This window comes from Passer montanus, unplaced genomic scaffold (assembly GCF_014805655.1).
Source record: "Passer montanus isolate IOZ18808 unplaced genomic scaffold, ASM1480565v1 scaffold111, whole genome shotgun sequence".
Classification (NCBI taxonomy): Eukaryota; Metazoa; Chordata; class Aves; order Passeriformes; family Passeridae; genus Passer; species Passer montanus.
In genome coordinates, this window is record NW_024357725.1 from 1,454,618 (window position 1) to 1,479,091 (window position 24,474).

At 42.1% G+C, this 24,474-nt stretch overlaps 3 protein-coding genes and 1 long non-coding RNA gene across 7 annotated transcripts in view; 2 read left to right on the top strand and 2 right to left on the bottom strand.

Moving 5' to 3' along the window:
• The first annotated feature begins 1,066 nt into the window (after positions 1-1,066).
• WDR61 (WD repeat domain 61) lies at positions 1,067-8,243 on the top strand. The gene is made up of 10 exons (XM_039731711.1): positions 1,067-1,154; positions 1,259-1,286; positions 1,641-1,746; positions 2,535-2,707; positions 3,749-3,897; positions 4,213-4,306; positions 5,059-5,152; positions 5,820-5,912; positions 6,529-6,607; positions 7,971-8,243. The coding sequence occupies exons 1-10, from the start codon at positions 1,143-1,145 to the stop codon at positions 8,058-8,060; spliced, it is 918 nt and encodes a 305-aa protein (XP_039587645.1). The 5' UTR covers positions 1,067-1,142; the 3' UTR covers positions 8,061-8,243.
• LOC120512909 lies at positions 5,809-6,726 on the bottom strand. The gene is made up of 3 exons (XR_005630157.1): positions 6,624-6,726; positions 6,290-6,409; positions 5,809-5,942 (listed from the first exon to the last, which is right to left on the bottom strand). It is a non-coding gene; the product is annotated as an uncharacterized LOC120512909 (long non-coding RNA).
• Positions 8,244-8,678: 435 nt separating the features above from the next.
• DNAJA4 (DnaJ heat shock protein family (Hsp40) member A4) lies at positions 8,679-14,808 on the bottom strand. 3 transcript variants are annotated; one of them, XM_039731681.1, is made up of 8 exons: positions 14,655-14,808; positions 14,430-14,570; positions 12,672-12,852; positions 11,662-11,766; positions 10,708-10,935; positions 10,388-10,618; positions 9,792-9,892; positions 8,679-9,707 (listed from the first exon to the last, which is right to left on the bottom strand). In XM_039731681.1, the coding sequence occupies exons 2-8, from the start codon at positions 14,559-14,561 to the stop codon at positions 9,489-9,491; spliced, it is 1,197 nt and encodes a 398-aa protein (XP_039587615.1). In that variant the 5' UTR covers positions 14,562-14,570; positions 14,655-14,808; the 3' UTR covers positions 8,679-9,488. The 3 variants fall into 3 exon arrangements, with proteins under 3 accessions (XP_039587615.1, XP_039587622.1, XP_039587631.1); XM_039731688.1 differs by lacking the exons at positions 14,430-14,570; positions 14,655-14,808 and adding an exon at positions 13,818-14,309; XM_039731697.1 differs by lacking the exons at positions 12,672-12,852; positions 14,655-14,808 and having other exon boundaries at positions 14,430-14,560.
• A 7,183-nt stretch (positions 14,809-21,991) lies between these two features.
• The window catches only part of ACSBG1 (acyl-CoA synthetase bubblegum family member 1), a 34,114-nt gene continuing 31,631 nt past the window's right edge, over positions 21,992-24,474 (top strand). For both annotated transcript variants that reach the window (XM_039731625.1, XM_039731634.1), the window contains exon 1: positions 21,992-22,131. In XM_039731625.1, coding sequence (XP_039587559.1) covers positions 22,052-22,131 — 80 coding nt within the window. In that variant the 5' untranslated portion in view covers positions 21,992-22,051. The remainder of the gene's footprint in view (positions 22,132-24,474) is intronic.

Sequence of the window (24,474 nt, forward strand, 5' to 3'; positions counted from 1 at the left end):
GGAAACTTCCTTTCTGGAGCCCAAGGGATCGTTGAGAGCCCTGTGGGGGCTCAGCCTGGAGGAGGCTGGGGGAAGCTTTCTGCTCTCTGTAACTCCCTGACAGAAGGGTGTAGATAGGTGGGGATCAGGCTCTTCTTCCAGGAAACAAATGACATGACCAGAGGAAACAGCCACCAGTTGTGTCAAAGGAGGTTCAGGATGGACATCAGGAAGAACTTCTTCACAGAAATGGTGGTCAGGCATTGGAATGAGCTGCTCAGGGAGGTGGTGGAGTCACCATCCCTGAGGTGTTCAAGAAATGATCATGTGTGGCACTTTGTGCTCTGGCCTAGTTGACAAGGTGGTCAAGACTTAGGCTGGATTTGACCATCTCACAGGTCCCTTCCAACCTCAATGACTCTGATTCTGTGAAGTTGAAGCCTTCTGTGCCATGGTGAGAGCCATGGACAGCGCTGCAGCCCAAGGAGCTCGGGGTCGGTCAGCGCTGTGCTCAGCCTGCCCCTCGCCTCCTCCACACCTCAGACAAGGGCAGCCAGCCCAGCCTTCCTCAGGAGCTTCCCACATGGATGGGCTGTTATGAATAGAAAGTTATATTTTTTTTTAGGTTGCAGAGTTTAAAACAAGTCAGACCAGTTGCTGTAAGCTAGTTTCTGTGCTAAGGAGGAGCTCTTCAATTACTGTTAATGGCCGGTGATTAACCATTGTCCCCCTGATGCTGGCCCTTGCCAGGGAGGGATGGGCCGGTGGACCTGAACGCGCCCCTCAGTCCCCGGCGTGGGCCACAGCTCACACCTCGCTGCCATCGCAGCACCGCCGGCACCGGTGCCACACACGAACACCTGAGGGCTTCCGACAGCGGTGGCGCCGGGCTGTGCTGTGGGTGAGCGGGCGGGGATGAGCGAGAGGCGGTGATGAAGATGCAAACCGCGGGGCCGGGGCCGGGGCTCGGTCCCGCTGCCCCCGAGGGCGCTGAGGGTCGGGACGTGTGCGCCTGCTCCTCCCGGCCACAGGGCGGCGGCAGAGCCGCAGGGCGCAGGGGCGCGGCGCTCTCGGTGGTACCTGAGGTCATCAGGGCGCGACGGCGGCGGGAGCTGTGTGCGGCTGCTCTCGGCGCGCTCCCGGCGGGCTGTTTTCGCACAGACATGACCACACAGGTAATTAAAAATACAGCGTTAGCTAAGCTGATTGCTGCCTTGAGGTGTGTGTATGTATGTGTATAGGCTGCTCATGTGTAATATTAATTATTTTTTCTTTCTAGTACGGCATTCTCTTCAAGCAAGAGCAAGGTGAGCAAACGCTAACGGGTGTTGAGCAAGGTTGGTGTTCTGGGATGATGTAAAGTGGATAATGGCAGGTATCCGTGTGAGGAGACCTGGTTATGTTTATATTAGGCATAAATCTGAGTAATTCAGAGGTAGCTGTGCTGCTTTTTCAGCAGTCACGCTGGTCACACAACACATTACGTATTTTGGAACAAAGAAGTCAGTGCCACGGCTCTCGGAGCACTCAATAACCTGAGGAGCAGGGCAGTGTCTATTGCCAGCACTGCAGCTGGCCACTTCAGCATTGCCAAAACCGGCTGTGGTCTTCTGTCAAAAGAAAACACTTGTTTTTTAATTAATGTGCTTATATTCTCTTAGCTCACGATGATGCTATTTGGTCAGTTGCCTGGGGCAAAAATAAAAATGATGGTTCTGAAACAGTGATCTCCGGCTCTTTGGATGATCTGGTAAAGGTCTGGAAGTGGTAAGTGCTCCATATTGATCTGTGTCAGGCCTTAGAGCAGTCAGTGTGGAGCAGCCTTGAATCTCCATAATCTGCAGGGATGTTAGAACAATGGCACACACAGCTGCTTCTTTGAGCAAGTTCATCTCCATTGGTGTGTGCTTTCTCTTGGAGTGGTGGCATTCTGGTGTGCTTTCATTTCAAAAGAATGAGAATCCTTTTGAAAATGCATGTCAGAGAATACTTAATGTACTTCTAAACCAAACAATGAGAAATGCATCTTTTGATGAGACAGTGCATTTGGAGATGTGTATTGTGAAAGAAATAATGGGAATAGCAAGAAAGAGGAAATTGCATCTTCCTTTTCTATTGAAAGAAAGATCCTGATAATCCTTGTGGAAGTGTGCTTTTGCAAGAGGTTATTGTCTCTTGGGCAGAGCAGTGTGCAGGATGTGCTTCACTTAGGTGATGGGTTTAGCTGGGCTGGGTGACTCTGAAGATGTCACTCGTGGTGCTGAGCTCACAGGTCAGCCCTGAGCACCCACAGACTGGTGTGTGACGACATTTTGTGGTGGGATGGCTTCCAGACTCAGCATGACATGCCTGCTTGGCTGGAATGTGGTAAATTATTGGTTTGTCAGCTCTTTGAGTACAGAGAGTTTGTGTGTAGCCCTTCACATTTCGTGGGAGGACTGGATTGCCTGGTGTTGAACCAAGGGAGGAATGTGGATCGTTTGCTTTGTGTGAGGTGGGGATGGTCAGCACCTCCAGCTGTTCCCAACTGGGCTTTTCTTTCCCCTGCACGGAAGGAATGATGAAAAGCTGGATCTGCAGTGGACTCTGGAGGGCCACCAGCTGGGGGTGGTGTCTGTGGACATCAGCCACACGGGTGCCATTGCAGCATCCAGCTCCCTGGACGCCCACATTCGCCTCTGGGACTTGGAGACTGGCAAGCAGATCAAGTCCATAGATGCTGGTCCTGGTAAGACCCAGTGCTGAGCTGGCTCTGCAGGGGAACAGTGTGACTGCCTGGCAAGTACTGGGGGATTGGGGTACACGAGGGGATTAAGGTCTTTGGGGGTTTCATCTTTCCTATCATTGCAGAAGTCTGAAAGGTTTATGAACTCAACACAAAGCAGCATCAGACAATTTTATATTTATTTTTACACACTACTACTACTTCTCAGGTACACATAGTTGGCTTTTTGCTGTATGCATAAAGCAGAATGGAAACCAGGTTGCTCTTACACGTGTATTGGTAAAGGGATGTTTGGAAGATATCATTCAAATGCTTATTCAGATGAATTTACAAAGGAGTTCTGAACGTTCTTCATGACACTGCAGTGGATTTGAGCCATGCACATGATTCTTTTTTACCCAGCGTGTCCAGTCCTGAGCAAGCAAGTCAAACCAGCTATCAATGGTAACAATGCTGGTGTTCTCCAAGCTGGAATTCAGCCTAAGGTCTTTTTCCAAGTATTTCATGAGTCCACTGGAAGTCACAAATTTAAGAACAATCTTGCAGTGTTTTAGGCAGTTTAGTATTAAATTTTTAGAAAAAAAAACCTGGTGAATTACATTGTGCCAGATAAATACATTGCACTGCTGTGAAAAATGATGGGTTTTTCATTCAGTTGCAGGAATGTTATCTGTGTTACATTTGTATATCTGCATTTCTCCTGCATCTTCTGTGCTTTGCTACGTACTAGGGTTCATTTTTTCAGTAGTTTCAATCTTTTGGTACCAGGAAAAAAGTAAGAATTTTGACTTAACTGATGCAGTCTTAAAGTCTAAATTTATTGTTACACGAGGGTCTCATAAGGTCAGGGTCTTACCAGAAATGTAATGTTTTACTAAATGTAAGTAAATGGCTCAAAGTACGCTCCATTAATTACATAGAAATGGTAACTTGATGAGCTTGTACACTCTTAGGGGTTACATCTAAACAGATGCATACAGAACTGACACTTGAATAAGAACCAGGAACAGGATCCAGCTAACTGTTTTTTATTTTTTAATACAGTTGATGCTTGGTCCCTGGCTTTTTCACCTGATTCCCAGTACCTTGCAACAGGAAGTCACGTGGGGAAAGTAAATATTTTCGGTGTTGAAACTGGAAAGAAAGAATATTCTCTGGACACCAGAGGAAAGTTCATCCTTAGCATTGCATATGTAAGAAGCACAACTGATAATTCCTTGGGAGAAATTGCTATTGCTGTAATATGCTGTGAATAGGTATTTTTCTTTCCATCTATCAGTTTAACTCTACAATAACACTAGGTGATAGCCATAGTTCCAAATACAAATTGTGTGACATTTCCCCCCTGCACATCTGGAAAATATATTTGGATCTTGTTTATAGTCTTCAGGATTTTTGGAGCCCAGGTATCTTGCATACATTTGTGAAAAGTTGCCAAGGGAATGTCAGGGCTTACACAGCATAAATACACACAGATGTTGAATCACACTTTTTGTGTTTTATTACAGAGTCCAGATGGAAAATACTTGGCCAGTGGAGCAATAGATGGCATTATTAATATTTTTGATATTGCGACTGGAAAACTTCTGCATACGCTAGAAGGTATGGTTTGGTTATTTGCAGTACCTAAATCTGACCTCATTTCTGACAAAAGTAAAGGATATAATGCAAGTCAGAATAACCCACAACAACCATGGCAAAAGTGAGTTGACGTATTTGTCCATTAGACAATATTTAGTAATTTAGTGCTCTAACCTAAACCATGTAAATTAGAGGCAAACTGTAAACTCAGGCTTGCATCATAAATGCCTTTTTTAAAAGATACAGTCAGTAATGCTTAACTAGATTCTTAAATTGGAGCTCTTTGTATTGCAGAAACGTACAAGGGAATGAAGCCAAGACAAATGTGTGCTGCCCTGCATATGGTTTTTCTTTTTCTTGCATTATTTGTTCGAAAGCAATTTTTTGCAGGTCTAAAACTAACTGAACATTTTATGTTCTAGAATACATGCATTTTTTTCTAACAGATAAATGGGCTTTTAATGTTCATGCAGTTTCTGCCCAATTGTAACCAAAACCCCAACCACTTAAATATGCAATCATACTGTAAAATATTACATCATTTCTAATAGAGATCCACAGCTGAAAGAAACTAGACAGTCTGTGTTGCTGCCTTAACATTCACAGCTGAGAATTGCTGTCTGTTTCCATTTTCTGTTGTGGGAAGAAGCCTCTAGAGAGAAAGGGGCTTCAGAGGCTGCTCTCTGAGCAGGCAGCGCTGTTGAGGCAGAGCTGGCTGAGCGCTGGTGTCAGTGAGGGAGTGCCAGCCCTGCTCTGTGTCCCTGTGCCTGCAGGCCACGCCATGCCCATCCGCTCGCTGACCTTCTCCCCTGACTCCCAGCTACTCGTCACTGCCTCCGACGACGGCTACATCAAAATCTACGACGTGTGAGTGGGGACTGCCTGCCCTGCAGGACAGCAACTGCTTACAGAGGCTGATCCTGTGAAACCTAGAGCAAACCCTCGGCTCTCCAGAATTCCTTTCAGCTTTTGGTGTCTTTTTGTGTAATAAATAATCTTAAATAATAAAATACTACATCCTTAGATGGTTTCTGAAAGTGTAGAGGTAGAAGAAAGCTGAGAATTGAAAACAAATTACTTTCCTCATATTTGCCTGTAGGCAGTAAGCAAATTCTTCTATGTATCTGTCCTGTGAGCTTGCATTCACTCTTCCTAAACATGTGTTCTGTACACAGGAAATTATATTTATGACCTATTTCTGTTCCATCTTGCAATACCTTGGAAGACGCTGGGGAGGAAATGGCCCTGTTTCAGTGGCCATTACCTTCAGTGGCTTCACCCCCTAAACCTGCATTGCTTTTTGTCTTCCAGTCTATCTTCTTAGTGACTTCTTTTTATGTTAACTATTTGAAATGAAATGACTTTGTTTCAAATAGTTTTCATAAAATCTGCTGTAACACCAGTTCAGCTTGGATGAACAAATGTCCAGAAGTCACCTTCCATTGATCCATTCTTGATTGCACTAGCCAGAATATATTCCTGTTGCTTTTTCCCTGGAATTCACAAAGCAAATGTTAATGTGTTCTTTCCACAGGCAACATGCAAATTTGGCTGGCACATTAAGTGGTCATGGATCCTGGGTTTTAAATGTAGCATTTTGTCCTGATGATACCCATTTCGTTTCCAGGTATTGAGGATTTTTAATTGTTTATGATTACTGAAAAAAAAAAAAGAAGACGTGTGTACAAATTGCAGTGGGATCTGTAATGAAGTAACATAAAATTTAAAGGCTCGAGCCAATCTGTAATGTGATATCAGCTGTAGTGAGAACATTTTACAGAGGAAGTCATACCATTGCTGTGTAGTTCCTGACAAGTGAAAAACACAACCTAAGAGAATGGCAGTTTGATTCTAAATAGCTGAAAACTTGCTGTTGAATAAAGAATTACAACCTAAACTAGTAGTACCTTAATCTATTTGAATTTAGTATTAATTCTTAAAACAGTTGAGGCAGCTGGGGGCCCAAGTATATGTAACAGGAATTTCCTTATCCAAAGAGCTTACCTCAGAGAATTTGTTGGCCAAAATGGGAGTCTTCATTTCACATTGCAGATGTTGGAACTATAAATTTATTTTAAAGGTGATGAAACCTGGCAGAAGATGCAGTCCTTTGCCACTTCATCCCTGTATTTGATAGGCGAAAGAGGGTTTCTTATGTCTCCCATATGAGACCCTTTAATGTTTGCATTAAACTTCAGTTAATGTATTAATTTAAATAATAATCAGTATTATTTTTCTTTTAGTTCATCTGATAAAAGTGTGAAGGTTTGGGATGCTGGAACGAGGACCTGTGTCCATACTTTTTTTGACCATCAAGATCAGGTATGGCTGCTATTACCTTGAGTCACCACATTCCCACGAGAGCTTGTGTAGTTGTGCATGTTTGAGCTTCACCTTGGTGCTGCAGCTCCAGGCTTGCAGTAGTGCAACTTCAGCCTGCTATAATGAAAGTTTAGAAGTTGTGGTTATTTAGCACTTAATATTGAACTAGTACTCCCAGGTGCATGTGCTGATCTCTTCCAAGTAATTAACATTTTTTCAGGCCCAAATAATGGCAATCCTGAGTGGCCCAAGTCTCACCAGACTCTGTTACCTTTGTCTCTAGTTTTACTTATTTCTGTGACTAACACAGCATGTGCATGTGTAAGGGTGGAAATACTTATTTAAAAGGATGGAATTACTTAAACAGATGCTTGAAAGCAGCCTGGGAACTTGGGTGTTTTTCTTCCTTCAGTGTCTGTAATACTGTGGGTTTTTAATTTATTGTTCAGTGATAGGTACCTGTGAGGGAAGGAGTTAGGTTTCTACCCATTTACTCTTTATTCTGTTTATCACCTAACATTTGGACAATGTTATATTTTAATGAACCACTGAGCAAGAAACAAAGGATATTCTTCCAGACTTTATTTGAATATTTTCCTCCATAGTACTACTTTTTTGCTGGTAACCTTCTTTTCAGTTACCTATAGTTATGGGGGTTTAATATTGAAGTACCAAGTGGGACTTGATTTCCCCTGTTGTTTAGCTGTTGGGTTTGATCTCAGTCTGTGGCAAACAGGGAGTGCTGGGTTTGGGTACTAATGCAAAACAGTGTACAAGATTGCCCAGAACATACTGTTGTCAACACACCCATTCTGCATTTCACATTAATGTGCTGGGTAGCCTTCACCCTTCCTGATGTCATTCTGATGGAGGTGGGTGTCAAGTAAGAGCTTGTGTAATGTCTTAGATCAGAGGACTGACCTGAACTTTTCTAAGTTTTCTCTGAAAAAGCTCAAGGATAAACCCAGTCATTCTTCAGTCTGTCATGATATCTCAGTCTGCATGAAAAATCCTTCCTCTCTTCCTTTCCTGCACTGTAAAATACTATTTTCAGAAGGGACTGCAGGATGGGCAAGAGTGAAAATGCTTGGGTTATTTATGCAAACTGGGGCAAGCACTTTTCAGCCTGACTCTGGCTAGTGTAAGTCAGTCAGTGGGAGTGGCTGTAGGAGCTCGTCAGGCTCCTAGAGGGCACTGCTTCGGCAGCCTTAGTTGCTGGTGAAGCAGAAGCCAGAACTACACCAGTTCTAATCAGGTGACTTTTTAATAATCTTTCCTCTACTGCCTGTAATAAATATTACTGCCACAAAGATTCTCTTTTCTTTGTCCTCTCTGGATAAACTTGCCTATGTCTTATTTACAGGTTTGGGGAGTGAAATACAATGGAAGTGGGTCCAAAATTGTGTCTGTTGGTGATGACCAAGAAATTCATATTTATGACTGTCCAGTTTAAATGTCTTGACTTAGATACTTCAGTAAATGTCTTGTAGTAGTTTCAAGGGACTGCTACTGTCCTATGTAATTTTTTTGGTATGATAAAAGCATTCATACTGATCTGCAAAACCAGATCTAATTTTGATTTTGCTTAGCATGAGAGAAAAAACTTACTTTTTTAAAATAAAAGCTACAGCTCCAAGTCCTTGTGTCTAATTCTTGGGAAAAAAGTATTTTTGGAAATAGATAGTCATGGGTGAAGTAACTGCTCAGTTAATCACTCCTGCCATTAAACATAAATAGACCAGAGCTGGAAAGCATGGGCTAAGTGTTACAGCAGCTATTTTAGCAGAAGGAAATGACTGAGGCTGTATTACAGACATGGGAAAGGACAGCAGAGCTAGTCCTGATGCTAGACTAGTGAGTGCAAGAGGATCACTTAAGCTGAACACCTGTTTCAGCAATTGTGTGGTACATGGATATAGATCATTCATCATGGTTTAATTTCACTAAAGGGGAGCACTTGTTTCTAACCCTGACTTAATACAAACACTGCCAGCAAATAGGTAAAATGGAAAAAAGCTTTAATAGGATTGCTGTTCTGTGGTATCACATACCTTACAAAAGAGCAGCAGTATACGCAGTGCAGGTGGTTTTGGTTTATTCATTTTAGTTAAGGCACAAGTATACAATGCCTAGGAGGAAGTAAAAACCCTTTCTAGGGAAGGCTGAAATACAAAGCTTGAGCTTCTGAAAGGTCAAACTTTTATTTGCAAGTATTTGTTTGTATGCAACACATTAGAGGACAGCTTGTAACCTTAGGTCACGCACACATAAGCAGGTGAAGGAATGCTACTGTAAACCCACAAACACAGGAAGAGGGGGCTACGAGGCAGAGAGGAGGGCATGCACAAAATGGTTCCGAAATACAAAATGAGGCAGGTGTGAGTGGTGCAGCTAACACAAATAATCTAGACTAGATGACAGGAGTCTGAGTTTAGAAGAACTTGTTTAAATAAAGGGGGGTCCAGAATGGCTTAGCAAGTACAAGAGAAGCACAAGAAAAGGTGAAGTACTATTTATTAGAAGTTATTCTGCTATGTTTTATTCTATGAAATTAATCTTCCAGTATGAAAGTATTTACATAAGACACTCCACTTAGCCTCTATCAATATTGCCAAAGTCTTATAGAAATAGCACAGGTGAATAAATTGAGAACCTTCACAGCAAGGAAAATGCATACCAACTCAGTTGGTTCTCAGCTGTATGACATTTGCTTTATATAGAAAGACTACGAGAACACAATATAAATTAGTTACAAAAAGGTGATACTGACAGCGCAGCAACTCAATTTGCTGAACACAAAACTCACAAGCAGTGGCTATTACAGCCATGCAGTTTTCATTGTGAAAATTTACATCTTAGATGACATCTGCTCCACCTTGCTTTAAGATGCCTGACATTGTACGCCTGTTCTTGGACCCTCCTCATCTTCTTCATATGCTTCTCCTGCACTGTTACGGTAGGTTTGCTCATTGGGATCAAAATCTTCAAGGTCTACCTGATCCATCTCATCTGTAACCATAACATCTTCTCGTGAAGGAAGCAGAGCCTCCAGCAGAGGCAGTTTCTCCCTTGGGAGCCAGTAGTGCTCTGGAAACTGGACCTACAATTTTAAATGTTTTGTAAAATTAGTATTTATTCATGTGCAAAGATGAGTATATTGGCTACAGAAAAGCATACAGCTTACCAAAAACTGTATGATCAGGCTGCCTTTGTCCATTGGAGATTTGTAGACAGGCATCCCTTCGTTGTAGACACACTTTAGGTCACCATGTTTTATCACTTCACCTATGGAGGCAAGAGCTGTAAGTGAGCTGCTGTGATGGGACAGCATTTCACAGCCACACAAGGCAGGGCTGTACACTGTGTTCTCACAGCACCTCAGGGAGATTGTAACCAATTCACAAGACCTAAACCCAAGCTGTTCACAACTAAGGCCATTTAGACTATTTCCCCTGCTATAAGAGAAATCAGCTTTTCTTGGCTGAATGAACAGATAATTTAGTAGAATTAAGATTCTTTCCTCTAAGCTATCCACCAACTGGAGCTGAGGTTTATGAAGTATTTGACAGCTTTAGGTATAATTGAATGTTTCAATTCAAGAAAGAGTAACGACAACAAAGAACCAACTAAACTGAGCAACTGCCTCATGAACCTGTTGCATTCATCTGGTTAGGAAAAAAAACCCCAAAACAAGTAGAACAATCTTCCCCAAAAAGTCCAGTCCAGGTACAATTAAACAAACAAGCAGTTTACATAGTATTAGAACTCTTAACGACCTACCTGGCCTAGTAGATATGACAAGAACTCTGTTGTCCAGAGTTTCAATTGTCTTTCTGAAACCACATAAGGCCTCTGAGAGTTGAATTCTCATTTTTGTGATTAAGTCATGCCCTCGTCTCTGAAAGACACTGTGATCCTTTTGATCAAGGACAATTATAACATCACCAGGCTCCAAATCAGGCTCCTGGTCGCCTTCTCCATGAAATACTATCTTCTGACCATCTTTCATACCTGAAGAAAAGAAACCCATTTATTCTCTGCAGAACTATAGACTAGTATTGACTATTATTTGGGAACCAGTACAAATATGCAGTTCTTACCTTTATCAACATGAACTTCTATGATCTTTTTCTCTCTTACAACCTTACAGCCATTGCAGTTGTCACATCTGTCTTTTGGATTTATTCTTTCACCTTGGCCTTTGCATTCTGGGCACACAGTCTGGATTTGCTGCACCATGCCAGGTCCAATCTGCTGAACTATAACTTGCATCCCTCTTCCTTTACACACAGGACATTTTTCTACTGCCCCTCTCTTTCCGCCATAACCTTTGACAAAAGAGTTAAATTAGTCTCAAAAAATTAAGAGTAGTCAGGCCGGAACTCACTGACTTTAAGAGCATACTTAGGGTAACTTAAGAGTAGTTCAGTAATGGAATTTAGCTGCCATCACAAACATACCCAACAAGCTGGTGGTTTCTACAAATAAAATGTTTATACTGCTTATTGTATTAGCCTCTGCCCCACCCACCAGTAACTCCTGGTTTCCAAGGCACTGTCAGCATCCCAAATTCAAAACATAAACATTCCATTAATACTTGGAAAAGAATCTGCTTACAAAATATTTAACAGAGTACTAAGATATAAAGACTTATTAAAATTTACATCAAAAGAGGACCAGTCTAGGGAGTACTTAATAACTAAAATTAGTAGCATAACACAAGACTAGTCTTCCACCCACTAAATTAAAGAAGTTTTACGGAATAAACATTTAGATCCAAGTTCTGGGTGAAGATCACGTTAATTTAGGTTCCCCCTAATTGCAACTCAACAGTTTTAGTTTGCAATTAGAACAATCACTTTGTAACACTGTCATTGAGAGACTTACTTTCGGATAAGCCTAAGTAAGAATTAAATACCCTGGCAGACTTTCAGGGATCAGGCAAAGAATGAAGACACAGAAAAGTAAGAAAGCCTTCAGTCTTTTTTCTCAGCCTCAGACAATCCACACCAACAACTCAAAGAGGGTTCTGCAACCACTACTTGTTTTTTTACCTTCACACTTTGCACAAATAACATTCTTTTGCAGTGCCAGTTTCCTTGTAATGCCATTATATAGATCTTCAAGAGATACACCTAACTGGTGCACCACATTTTTGCCTTTAGAAAAACAAAAGGGAAATATTAATACTTGTTCAACTTTTGTGAAGACAAAAGCTTTTTGTTCATGCACAGTCTCATTGAAGAAATGCAGAGTTCATTCCAAACTTTGAACACAACTCAGCCCCCTTAAAAGCATGTGCAATTCCATCAGCTTCCACTAAGCTCCACCCATTTATTTCTGAACATAAAAGTTGAGCTGTAATTAAGCAAAGCATCATTAAAGCCACCCTATCCCTGCTCTTACTCCTAATTTTATAAGCTTAACTGAAACAGCAAGATGCAAGGACACTACCAGCTTCAGATCTGTCAATTTAGAAGTTGCTATTTATGCCTGCCTCTGAATTTCCATGCCACTTCATAGCATAACTTCAGTGATTTTACAGCAAGTTACTACTTGCTCTTTTAACAGGCATTGGGCATGGAAAAGACAAAAATTGTATCATGCTTTTGGCAGCACACTCTACTCAGTTTCATGTCATTTCTCCCAAATATTTTAATGGGATTTAAAATTACTGAAGTTTAAGTTGATGGTGTCCTTTGAAGCAAGTTGCCCAAAAGCTTATGAGCAAGTGAGGCACAGATTTGGATAAAAGGTAACTTAAACAAGTCTAAATCAACTGCTGACTTACTGATGTTTCCCCCTCCCCTACAGACTACCCATTCCCCCTTCAACAAAAAATAAATAGAACTTAGCAGAAAGATGGCTATGGCTAAGCCATGTTATCTACTTTATTAGACTCATAATGCTAGAGTAACTAGAAAAATCATAGTTTACTCATTCTATTGTTGCAACAAGTAATATCCACACTATGTGCACTCAGCAGAACAGCAGTACCATAGCACAGGTGTTTTATGCTTAAGTGCATGGTTAGAGTTTCTAGAACTTGTTTAGAACTGTGTACCTCTTCTCTCTCTATTCATTCGGCCTCCACCACCAAAGAACATGTCAAAGATGTCCATGGGTGAAGAGAAGCTGCCGCCACTCAGGCCTCCTTCTTTAATAGCCTGCTCCCCACCCTGGTCATAGAGGTCCCTTTTCTTTGGGTCCGACAGAACTTCATATGCCTGGGATATAAGCTTAAACTAAAAAGAAAAAAGAAGCTCTGAACAACTATGACCAAGAGGAAAAGTAGCCCTCTCATATACAACTCCATCTACAGATCAAGCCACTGCAACACCCTCTTGTAGCATTTGTTTCCAAAAGGGAACTCCCTGGGTAGCAGACTATAATAGTACACTTTTGTCACCACCCCTTTCTTCCCTCTCCCCCCTCCTCCCATGTTTTAAGTGGGCTTAATTCAGTCACATCCATCTTACAAATATATACCAACTACATTTTGCTGATTGTAGTAGTCACAGCAACCATTATAAACTCTAACAAGTCCATTTAGAAAGAAATATGGTACTATCCCTAAAATCCTGCAGGTGCCCAACTGCTCATGGCCACAGCAGAGCTAGTCAGCCTAGAGCTACACAGGGATCCTCCATGCCTGCTGAACTGGTACATCCAGCTACAGCAGAGATTGATGTGACAAGGCACTGGTGTTGCTTACTCATCACAAACACAAGGACTTAGATACAAATCAAAACAATTAAAGAATTTTCTTAAATAGCTCTGAAAAGTTTCCATTATTTTACTGTTACTGGAATGACCACTTCAATTTTAAGTTTCATTTACTCATGGCCATGTAAAGTGGTGGAAGCAAAAAAAGCAGGCCCGAAATAAAAGCAAAAAAGGTTGACTAAAAAAATAAGAGCAGAAAAGGTTGCCTTTGAATAGGCTACTGTTGGAGATCTGTAAATTAGTATTCTAGAGACTAATGTAAGGTAGGTATGGACCTTCTATTACTATATTAATGTATTAGTAGACCAGCTTTTAGATAAACAATCCCATCATTCATATTTTTCCTAAATCTTTAACTGTGGTGCTCATTTATCATCCAAGTCAACCCAGACAGCTGAGCGTGTCCGTGCTGATAGCATGTAAAATAGTTCTCTTGTAAGCAGTCCACCCACGTACAGCCCAGTGATTTCCCAGGTATAGTTACCTTGGACATCTGCATTAACATTACTCTGTGAGGTAAAACCATCCTGTTCAGGAGCACAAATCCATCCAGCACAACAGTGCTGGCAGCTGGATCCACTACCAGCCTTTCCAACGTCTGACAGCACCGTGGCCACAGGCACACTAGAAATCCTTCCAGCTTTGCCTGTTGTAACCAGCACCTCTAAGGACGATCTTCCAGCGTAACTACGGGGAAACTAGTATGCGCCGCATCCAAAAAAAAAAAAAAGTGCTGCATCCCCTTTGCCACGGCTGGCTCGTAAGGCCTGCTGCCAGGCTCACAGATCTGAGCAGAGACCGGGAAGCAGGGGAGCCTTCGCGTACCGGCACTGAGCTCCAGGAAGGGCAAAGCAGGACCTGCGCTAGGACTGAGCGCACGCCGGATGGAACAGCGGCCTGCCCGTGGGGACCCGCGGTGCTCCTGCGGGCGGCCCTGCGCCAGCCTCCGGCTCTCCCTGCAGCGCGGCCCGCTCCGCAGGACGGCGGCACGTGCGGCGAGCCCAGCTCGGCTCGGCCCGGCCCAGCCCGCCGGAGGGCCGGCCAGGGCCTGCCCGCGGTGGCCCACAGGCCTCGGCCCAGCCCTGACCCCGCGTACCCGCTCGCCCTCGCTGGGGTTCTTGTCGGGGTGGTACTTCAGCGCCAGCTTGCGGTAGGCGCGCTTGATCTCCTCGGAGGAGGCATTAGGCTTCACCTGCAAGATGTCGTAGTACTCCGTCTCCTTCACCATGATGGGTGCCTGTGGGAGGACGCGGCATGTTACCCCCGGGTTACCCTCGGGCTACCCCCGCCTTATCCCGCCCCGCCGAGGGCCCGCGCTCACCCCTGCGGCCGCTCCGCCGCACAAACCAGCGCCGCTGCCGCCACCCGCTCAGCGATCTCCGCGGCCCCGCCTCTTCCGCGGCCTTTATAGGAGCCCCGGCCGAATCTTCTGGAATGACGCCGCGCGTGACGTCACGGGGCTGGAACGGTCTAGAACGGCGCTGCGTGACGTCACCGGCGGTGCGCGCGGGGAGGAGCCTGGGGCCAGGCTGGGCCGGGCCGGGCCGGCGCTCCGCGTTTGATTTGGGGCGGGCTCGCTCCCCTCATCGCTCGGACTGTGCCGCTGGGGCTCCCCCGGGCCCGGCCCGGTCCGGTGCTCCGCATTTGATTTGGGGCGGGCTCGCTCCCCTCATCGCTCAGGCTGTGCCGCTGGGGCTCCCCCGGGGCCGGGCCCGGCGCTCCGCGTTTGATTTGGGGCGGGCTCGCTCCCCTCATCGCTCGGGCTGTGCCGCTGGGGCTCCCCCTGGGCTGGGCCCGGCGCTCCGCGTTTGATTTGGGGCGGGCTCGCTCCCCTCATCGCTCGGGCTGTGCCGCTGGGGCTCCCCCGGGGCCGGGCCCGGTGCTCCGCGTTTGATTTGGGGCGGGCTCGCTCCCCTCATCGCTCAGGCTGTGCCGCTGGGGCTCCCCCGGGGCCGGGCCCGGTGCTCCGCGTTTGATTTGGGGCGGGCTCGCTCCCCTCATCGCTCGGGCTGTGCCGCTGGGGCTCCCCCTGGGCTGGGCCCGGCGCTCCGCGTTTGATTTGGGGCGGGCTCGCTCCCCTCATCGCTCGGGCTGTGCCGCTGGGGCTCCCCCGGGGCCGGGCCTGGCGTGCCCCGAGTACACCTCACACAAACTGTGCTCGGGCAATGCAGTAGCGAGGAGCTGGCATTGGATGGGAGCTGTACATTTTTAACTATGCTAGCGTGGTAATGCACGTCTTTTCTTTCTTCTTTGTTGCATTTAGATTTACATGTAATCCTATTTTTCAATAAAAGTTACAAAATAATAATTTTATTATATGGAAGCTTTAGGTGCGCTTTCCATTACGGTAAAAATGCAACTATTCTGTGGAGCTAAAATATATATAAAAAACTACCCCATATTTTGTATCTTTGTATTGTAGACACAGTCTGTTGAGTCTAATTTAGAAAGCTTCTGCCTGGGTCAGCTTTAGACAAACCTAAACCAGCCAGGCAGGGGTGAGGGGTCCTGCCTGAGCTGGGAAATCCTTTAATTCGCCTCTGGGAGAGGCGGGTGAGCCCCTGGTGCAGCCTGCCCCATGCTCTGTGTTAGATCTTGTTCTGGTTCTTTAGTAGATGGCTTTCCTCATGCCTTGTTCCTCAGTATTTTGGGCCTTTTTAATTATTTGGGCTAATGTTGTACCCCTGCTCCATATCTGTTATTTGCCTTTTCCTCAAGCCGGCCTGCCTGGAGCAGGCTTGGAAGCTGGGCTAGTTTTCATCTTTCTCCAGGTAACCAAACGTCCTCAAATAATTATTTACTGCTCAGGGGAAAGGAGATAACTGGTACTTGTGTGGATCTGAGCATATTTTCCTAAAAGATGGCAACTTAACACGGAAAAATCTCAAGTGAAAAATACAGAAAAGCTGCATGAAATGAGAACAGATTTTGCTCAAACTTGAGTTGAGTAGGAATGTTTACAAGCTGCCTTTTTATTCCAGGAAACAGTTCTTTATTCCTGGGAATAGTTTATGAAAGCAGAACATCTCTGGTGATTATGGTAACCCAAAGGTTCCAGTGCCCTGCCCTGCCAACCACAGCCCAGGTAAAGAGTCAGGATGGCTGAAGGAGAGGGTCCTGTTGTGCTGTGTAACGGTGGGAAATGGGGAAAAAGAAAAAGATCCAGATGAAAATTCATCATCATTTAGAGCTTTGGTGATACTATAATGAACTTCCTACTGTATTTCAGGTAAATACTATTAGAAGATTGAATTAATGCAATCTACTTATATTCAGCATGTAAATTTACATAAGGGGGAGCAAATTACAGGAAATCAACAGAAAATATCAATGAAAGGAACAGTTCAAAACCACAAGAAAGAAGTCAGTGTTGGTAACTATTATTTTCTCCAGGTATAACTATCAGCAGCTGAGCATGTAAATCTATGTTTTGCAATTGTGAAATTATATTGACAAGTAAATACAGGAACTCTTCTCTAGAAATATTTATGGTAAGTTACTCCATAAACTTGTAGGCCAAGAACTAAATATCTCCTTTTTAAGGCAAAGAAAAGGTTTATTCTCATAATGGCCTCCACCTTAAAGATAAATTAGCTATAATCTGTTGTTCTGAACATAATACTTCCTTTAAAAAAGAAACAATAAATTGGTTTATAGCTTTGTAGTAGCTGAATGATTTAGTAGATGAGAAGCTTTCTAAGCACATAATGACTTTTAGAGATCCATTTTTAGTATGTCATAAAAACTGTATATAATTTCTGTGAGTAGAAATCCTCATGTAGGGTTGTGTAGTTACTGGTAAATATAATAAGAACTCACACTGGTGGATGGTTTCTTACTGTTAACATTTGTTACATGCAATAACAGCCAAAAACTTGGTTGGTTTAGATCTTTAGTTAACAGGATTGAGCCTCCTACATTGTTTACTTTCTTTTTATAAGGGAGCCTTATCAGGTTATGTTTACATTCATATACAGCATTTGTTTTCTCCATCTTTGGTTCCAGTTGGTACAATCAAATAGTTATTTATTCAAAGAATTAGTGGGAATAGTAGGAAGGGTTGGTGTTTGAGATTATAAAACCAGGAGAGATACCACTCAGTGGATATTCTGTGCATTATCACATGCATGTCCTACATCACTGTTGTCTGAGTGCTGCAGTCATTCTGATACCCGAGGGGAATACAGTCCTGTAGCTGTCTGAAGCAAGACACTTCCTATTTATCAATACTTTCTTTGTATTTCTGGAACAGAGTTAGAATCCTCAGCAGATGGTTTTGTCATGATCAGTAATAAATGTGAAACAGCCTTTACACGTGCAGACATATTTCTCAGCAATTACAGTCGTGGTTCCTTAACCAGCCTGGGGATCAAGGGTGTGTATGCCCAGCTCTGTTTCTTGTGGTGCACACCTTGCCTCCTAAAGTTTGTGGTTGTTGCTAATCAGCAGTTGCTTGCCCGTTTTTCAGATGAACAGCTAATTTCTTTTGCTGTTCTTTCCCTTTCTTCCTTCCTGCCACATGTAACATAAATCACCTTGTTGCCTTTTTCTTGCCCAGTATCAAATTTGCATGTGGGTGTCAACAGGAAAACAAGTGGAGAATTTCTGTTCTGTGATGGGAGGCAGGAATGGACTGGGAATGGGGAGTAATTAGATCTGGAGTCTGTTTCATTTAGCCACCAGAGGACTCTGGTTCTGAAACAGGTTAGCACAGAACAGGAGTTAAAACTGCACCCCCTGACCTTGGGACTGTGCAGCATCTTTATATCCTACAAGAATTAGGCATTTATCTTTTAATCCCATTATATGAACTACTGCTAGAATCTGCTTGTTTGCATTTCTTTTATCTGGCTGTATTGCTAGTTATCATTCTTGTTGAAGGAAGGATTCTGGAGACAGTTAAGAGAGCAATCTGCTGAACTGCAGCTGCAGCTTCTTGCAGCACCCATGATTTTTGTAAAGTATCAAAAAAACCCCATTTATTACAAACACCATGAAAAAAAAGTCAGGAATATAAGGAACTGTGTCTGTTTTCAGCCATACTAAATTTGCTTAAACAGCTTCAGTATTTCCTCTGTAAGGTGAAATTAGAATCACAGCAGACTTTCCGTTGTGCTGAGCTGGATTCTTTCTAGCATCCAGATCTCAAAAGCTAGCACAATTTCTACAAATTTCTTAGGAAAATGTCCTTTAAATAATATTTTTAAGCTATGATTTTTAGCCTTATTAAAAATGTATGTTAAACAATAAAGTGTGACAGTTTCATTTAATGAACCTTTAATGGCCCTGGGCCCATAATTGCTATACAAAAAGGATATTTTCTACAGAAACAAACTGTTAGAAAAATCTTATAGATGAAAAGTAAAAGATCTGTATCTCCAGGAAAAATGTAAATGATGGCATTTGTTTTGAGCTATTTTAGAGTAGTGTGTAGTGAGTAACTAGCAGTCACAGGTTTGTCTAATCTGAATTCCTGCATTAGAAATAAATTAGTATCAAAAGCATATGTGAGTTTAAAAAGTTGTTGCTTGCCTGGAGCTTTCCATTCTGCAGTCTGCCCTCAACATCATCTCCTTGGCCCAAGGTAGGTAAATTGATTGATCCTTAAGGTGTGTGTTGAGACTCACTTGTTTAGTAAGATTTAATGGAGGCTTTGCCACTGTAATCTTTGAGGACATGTTTGGAATTAGAATTTTGCATAAACCCTGAAAACTACTCTCACTTAGTAGATCTGTAGAGTTTAATTATTTTTTAACTTTAGCTAAAATGTTTTAGACACTGAGTGAAATTTTTAATTTTATGAGAAAGTGGGAAAAAGAGCTGTAGATAATCACAGTAAATGTAGTTAACAGAACATAGCGGGCAGAGCTGCAATTAGTAGCAAGTTGAAAAGATTACAGGCTCTAAGAAAACTGATATGCAATAATAAAAATATATTAGAAATGCACTTTATGTAAATAAATGTAACGAAGGCTTTGAAACAGGCTTTGAATAAAGATTTTCACATGTTCTGCTGGTAGTGGTTGTGAGGTAAGGCTTTTTTTGATTTGGTTTGGATTCTGTGCTGGAAGATGGGAGGAACAATAGGACTTCCAGTTTAATGTTTGCACCAAAAAATATTGTTTGACACTATTTGTTACCAGTGATATGACTAAAAAAAGGAGCCCTGTCATACAGTTGCTTAAACTAACTGGGATGACTAGCGAGGAGCATCCAGAATTAGTCCAGACCTCTGTTAATTTTATGTAAATACAAATTTTACGGTAAAACATTCACTTTCTTGCCTTACAAGTAAATAGATGGGGGAGTACACAGCCCTGGGTAGTTTCATGTTTTTGTATTCTTGCTGTGAATTACACCTGACACATCATGTCCCAAGCATGCTCCACCCGCACCGAGGCTGCTCTGCCTTGCAGTGCTGTTGGTCACTGACCTTGGTAACAACATGGGTTTGGTTTGGCCTCTCTGATATTTTTGTTTGGGATCTTGTGACAGTGTGTTGAACTCTGAGGTACCAGTTGCAAATTTCTGAAACATACCAGTCCTAATTGCAGAGCAAAGGATGTGAACAGTATGTGAGCTTTATTTGGCTTTTATTTTCTTTTATTGCTTAGTGAGCCTGTCAACACCCAGAAATCTTATTGCCTGCAAAAAGCAGCCTGTCCCACCATGAATATTCTGTCTGGGTCTAATGCAGTGTTGTGCAACTTGCATGTAGGTAGATTTAGGTATAAAAGAAAAGGATTGTAGCATCTTGTAAGGTGCAACATGTAAAAACCATTTCAAGATGAAGTTTTTTTCTGCTGAACTCCATGTAAGTTGCTGGCCTCATTTGTTAGGCTTTATTTCTTGAAACTTGAAGACAACATAGAAATGCACCAGAACTGCAAAGGCAGGTTCTGTGTAGAACTATAAAGGCAAATTCTGTGTCGAACTATTACAGCTTGACATTCATGAGCATGTTGTTCAAGTGACAAGACTGTAGCTGACAGATGCAGGAAACACAGTTTATCACAATGATGTGAGTTCTTCGTTACAGTCACACAACAGAGAGTCCAAAGCAACTCTTCTCCACCAATTCCCACTGATAAATTCCCCTTACTTCACAGCCTGGCTTCCCTTTTGGCAGTAACAAGCTGCCCTTGTTACTGGAGGAGTGATCTGCCACTGGAGAATGCTTGATTGTGTCAAAATGATTTGCTAACCATCAACAAGTTTAAGGAAAATTATAGGAGAAACAAAACAAAGAAATCCTTCATATCCACAGTGTATACAGAAGACACATAAATTTGAGGTTTTCTTTTTATTCACTGAAAGTACTAGACTTAAAGAGTGAGCAGCCATTTCTTCCAGGAGACCAGCCAGTTACCCAGCCACTAAACACCCAAGATGCAACTCCTTCGTATAGCATCTAAAACACTTTAGATGACCTGAAGAAGAAAAATAAGAGTTTTCTTGCAGCAGAGTTTTCTTTATTATGTTACTGGAAAGTTGGTTGCAAGGAAGAGACCTTGTGGCTTTCTGCAGAGAATTGTTGGAACAAAGCGTTTGGAGAATTATCCCAAAATGAAAGAGCTAAATCAATCCTGACAAACAGCGTTTTGCTGCATATGATGACACATTTTTACCATTGAAATACCCCCATTTTGTGGTCTGATGTTTTCAAATCAAGTTTCTGGTGTTGAGAATAGATCCCTTAGCATCTCACTTCAAAGTTTTCTTTCGTTGCAAATTGCATTGTCTACAATTATATGTTTAGATATGGTGCAAGGCACTCTGGAATAAAATCCACACTTTCTACAAAGTTAATATTTGCTATCTTAGATATTCCTAGTCACTATGGCTGTCTTTGTACCATTAAGTAAAACATTTTAGATGAAGTTCTCTGGCTCTGAAGGCCATGGCACAGCATGGCTTGCATCCCTCCTCCTCCCTCAGACAGGGTAGTCATTAATATCATCTCCCATGACGGCCTCTGCCCTGTGTTGTCCCAGGCAAGTGCCAGTTCATACCGAACCATGCCAGGGAAGGTGCTCCCCGTGGGTGGCTTGAGCCATTCTCTGGATTTTGTTGAGTTTACCAGTACAGAAGTAGCCTAAATAGCTGAGCTGGACTCTCTTACATCCTGGGAAGTAATTTGTTCAGTCACGTGTAGAAACTTCCACATGATACCATAGGCCTGCTCTGGTGAGGTGAAGGAAGTGCTGCTGTAGCTGTGGTGCTGGAGGAGGTGCTCAGCTGTTGCAGTGCTGGGTTTTGTAGGTAGAGTTGACTTTAAGGCATTTCCTAATATGATTAATCTGTGCTTTCTTTAAGAAAATAGCTTCATTGAATGTTCTTTTTCAGAACTAGACTTCGTAAAATCAGAGTTGCTTCAACTTGTGTGAATGAATGTGTGGAAATCTTGGCAAAAGAAAAGATTTGCATCTTAAAGCATTGTGAACTCATTAAAATTCTTCTCATGGATAATTAAAGAAAAGTGAATTAAAAAGAAAGTTTAACAGCAAGCAGCTCACAGGCACTGCGACATTTCAAGCATGTTAAAATCAGAAAGAAATAGCTTTTGTAGCAGTAGTCTCCTCCTCTTGTATTACGTGTTGTTTTTTCTAACAAATAACCAGTTACTGTTGGTTTCTTTGGTTCCCCAAGTAGCTCATTTGTGCCTGATCTGCACAGTTCTTCAGCATATTTGTGACCAGCTTTGCAGGGTTTGTCAGCATGCCTAACAGTGGAGAGACTCTCACGAAACAATTGCAGACTGAAAATGCAAGGAAGGTTTCAGGAAGCTGTGAAAATGGGTAAAGTAACTTGAACATTTATTTTAACAAACTCATATACCAATTTTTCCCAGCTTGTTTCTCTTGTACTACTGTGCAGATCCACAATAATTTTTCCTACTATCTAATGAAGAATAAGGTGTATCTTTTGAAGCTAAAATACGAGAAAATTGTTAATGAAGATTATAAATAGGTTTATTTTCCTATGCTAAATCCTACTTTGCCTTTAAACTTTATAGCATTATTGAGTAGGGAATATGTTGCTTGTATCTTATTGGCATATAGGATACACCTGTATAATGTTTATTTTATAGCACAGAGGCTATTTAGCCTCTTCTCTTCTGGATTTGGGGGAGTAATCCTCAGGTAATAATTGATCTTTGTGACAGACCATCTTCTTCCTGTCAAAGGCAACAGAACTTAATCAGGTAACCCATCTTTTAGAGGTGGGAGTGCAGAAGTGAATTTTAGAAGAGTGTATTTTGAAGTTTATGTTACCTTTTACATGTAAAACAATCCTGCGGGGTGGTGTCGCCTTTCTGTCCTAGGCAGTGCAAAAAGAACATGTTCCTTCTACCTGTTGATCTATCACTGGAAGGGTATCTTCTAAGAGAGAAATCTCCCCTTCTCTAGAGTTTTTGGGAGTACTTAAGATTAGAACAAGACATCTCATGGGAAATATTTTAGCTTCTGATTGTTAGATGTTTGTCAGTATTGCCAAGTACTAATATCCATTTCCAGAGACTGAATTAGTCTTCTGTTAAGTGAAATCTAACTTCACATTTGTTTAGGGAATAATTTGCATGCTATGTTTCTTGGAAGATTTGTTTGATCCATTCAGGTAAAGGATTGGTTGGGATAATTTCTGCCATAATGGTTTCTTCTGTTCTGGGCTGTATAATCCTGGATAAGAATCATGAGGAGCAATCCAAAAACTTAAGGTTTTCAGAACAGGAAGAAGTTTAAGAAATCTTTGAAAACTTTTGAATGTATTGTTGTTGCTTCTGGAATCCCAATGTAGTTAGTAGTAGAAATGTCATTTTTTGGTTGAACCTGTTCAAAGATCATAAACCATTATTTGCCTTGTGATCTGTGTAGTATATGTACACTCTGACTCATGAAAGTTAGGATTTTACTAAGTTAGTAATAATGCCTCTATTTTAGTCCATGCATGCTTCTATTTGTGACATATCTAATTAAAAAAAATGGAGTTTTCTTTGTTAAAGAAAAAAGCTAAAGGAGAATTTAAAAGTTCAGTGGTTTGCATCTACTGCTAACAGGAAGTTTAAGATTCCTGTATTAGAAATATGTTTAGCATTTGGGTTTTTTCTGAATTTCTGATGAAAGAATATCAGACTGTAGAACTCAAAATACTTTTGATGCATTCAGAGTATTTGGCATAGACTTCTGTGTTTTGAAGGTGCCAGTGCATGTTGCCATGTTAAGTGCTGTTGTTTACCTGGTGTGGTTTGAAGTTAGATAGCAAACTTCTGTCCCTTTTTTTGTATGCTGGAAGTAGGATTCCCAGTAGAAAGGACTAGACAAAGAAAATAAAAATGTATCAAATGGAAATAGGAAAGAAAGATCTTGTATAAGGCTGAAATTGAATCAGTGTGACCTAAAAAATGAGGCAGAGATGAAATAATGAGTTCTGTGTGACCTAACTTTGATGCATTCCCTGCAAATAGCCATACAGAGACAGATACTGGGAGATTTCTGCTTCAGGTCTGGGCTTTTGCTGTGCAGGGGAGGACACAGCCAGAAAATCTGTACCAAGGTCAGGGCAGGGTTGTAGTGTGCTCCCAACTGCTGAATAGAGCCTTTTTAGGGGGCGAATAAAAAAGGCTCGTTACATTGTTTATTTCTTCCCATTCAGCCGTGAAGTTTTCAGCTATCCCTAAAACTGCTCTGCTCACCAAAATAAATGACCTGATTTTTGAGGATATTTATTCTTAACAAGAATAAAATGCTTCGGTTCTGTTTTTTGCAAATAAAGAAATAGGTTTTACTAGGAGGTGTGTGCCAACTGTGTTATATGGTAAAATAGATCTCAGCTGTTAACTTTATCACTAGTATTTTGTTCTTTATTCAGCATTTCTTTGGCTTTTAAATATATCTTTGTGAGAGAAGAAGTTGTGTGAGTAATTTGACAAAGACTGGTTTCTTGTGCACTGTGAAAATCAAAGCAACTGTTGAATCAGCTGAGCCTTTTTGCAAGAATAGGAACATATCTGGGCTGATCTATGGCCCTGTTTTTAAGTCTCATGAGGGCATGGAAACCAATTAACAGCTAAATCTAACCTGTTCTTCAAGGGCAAAGGGGAACTTTTAAATAGAATTAATAAGGAATGTATTATAATATTG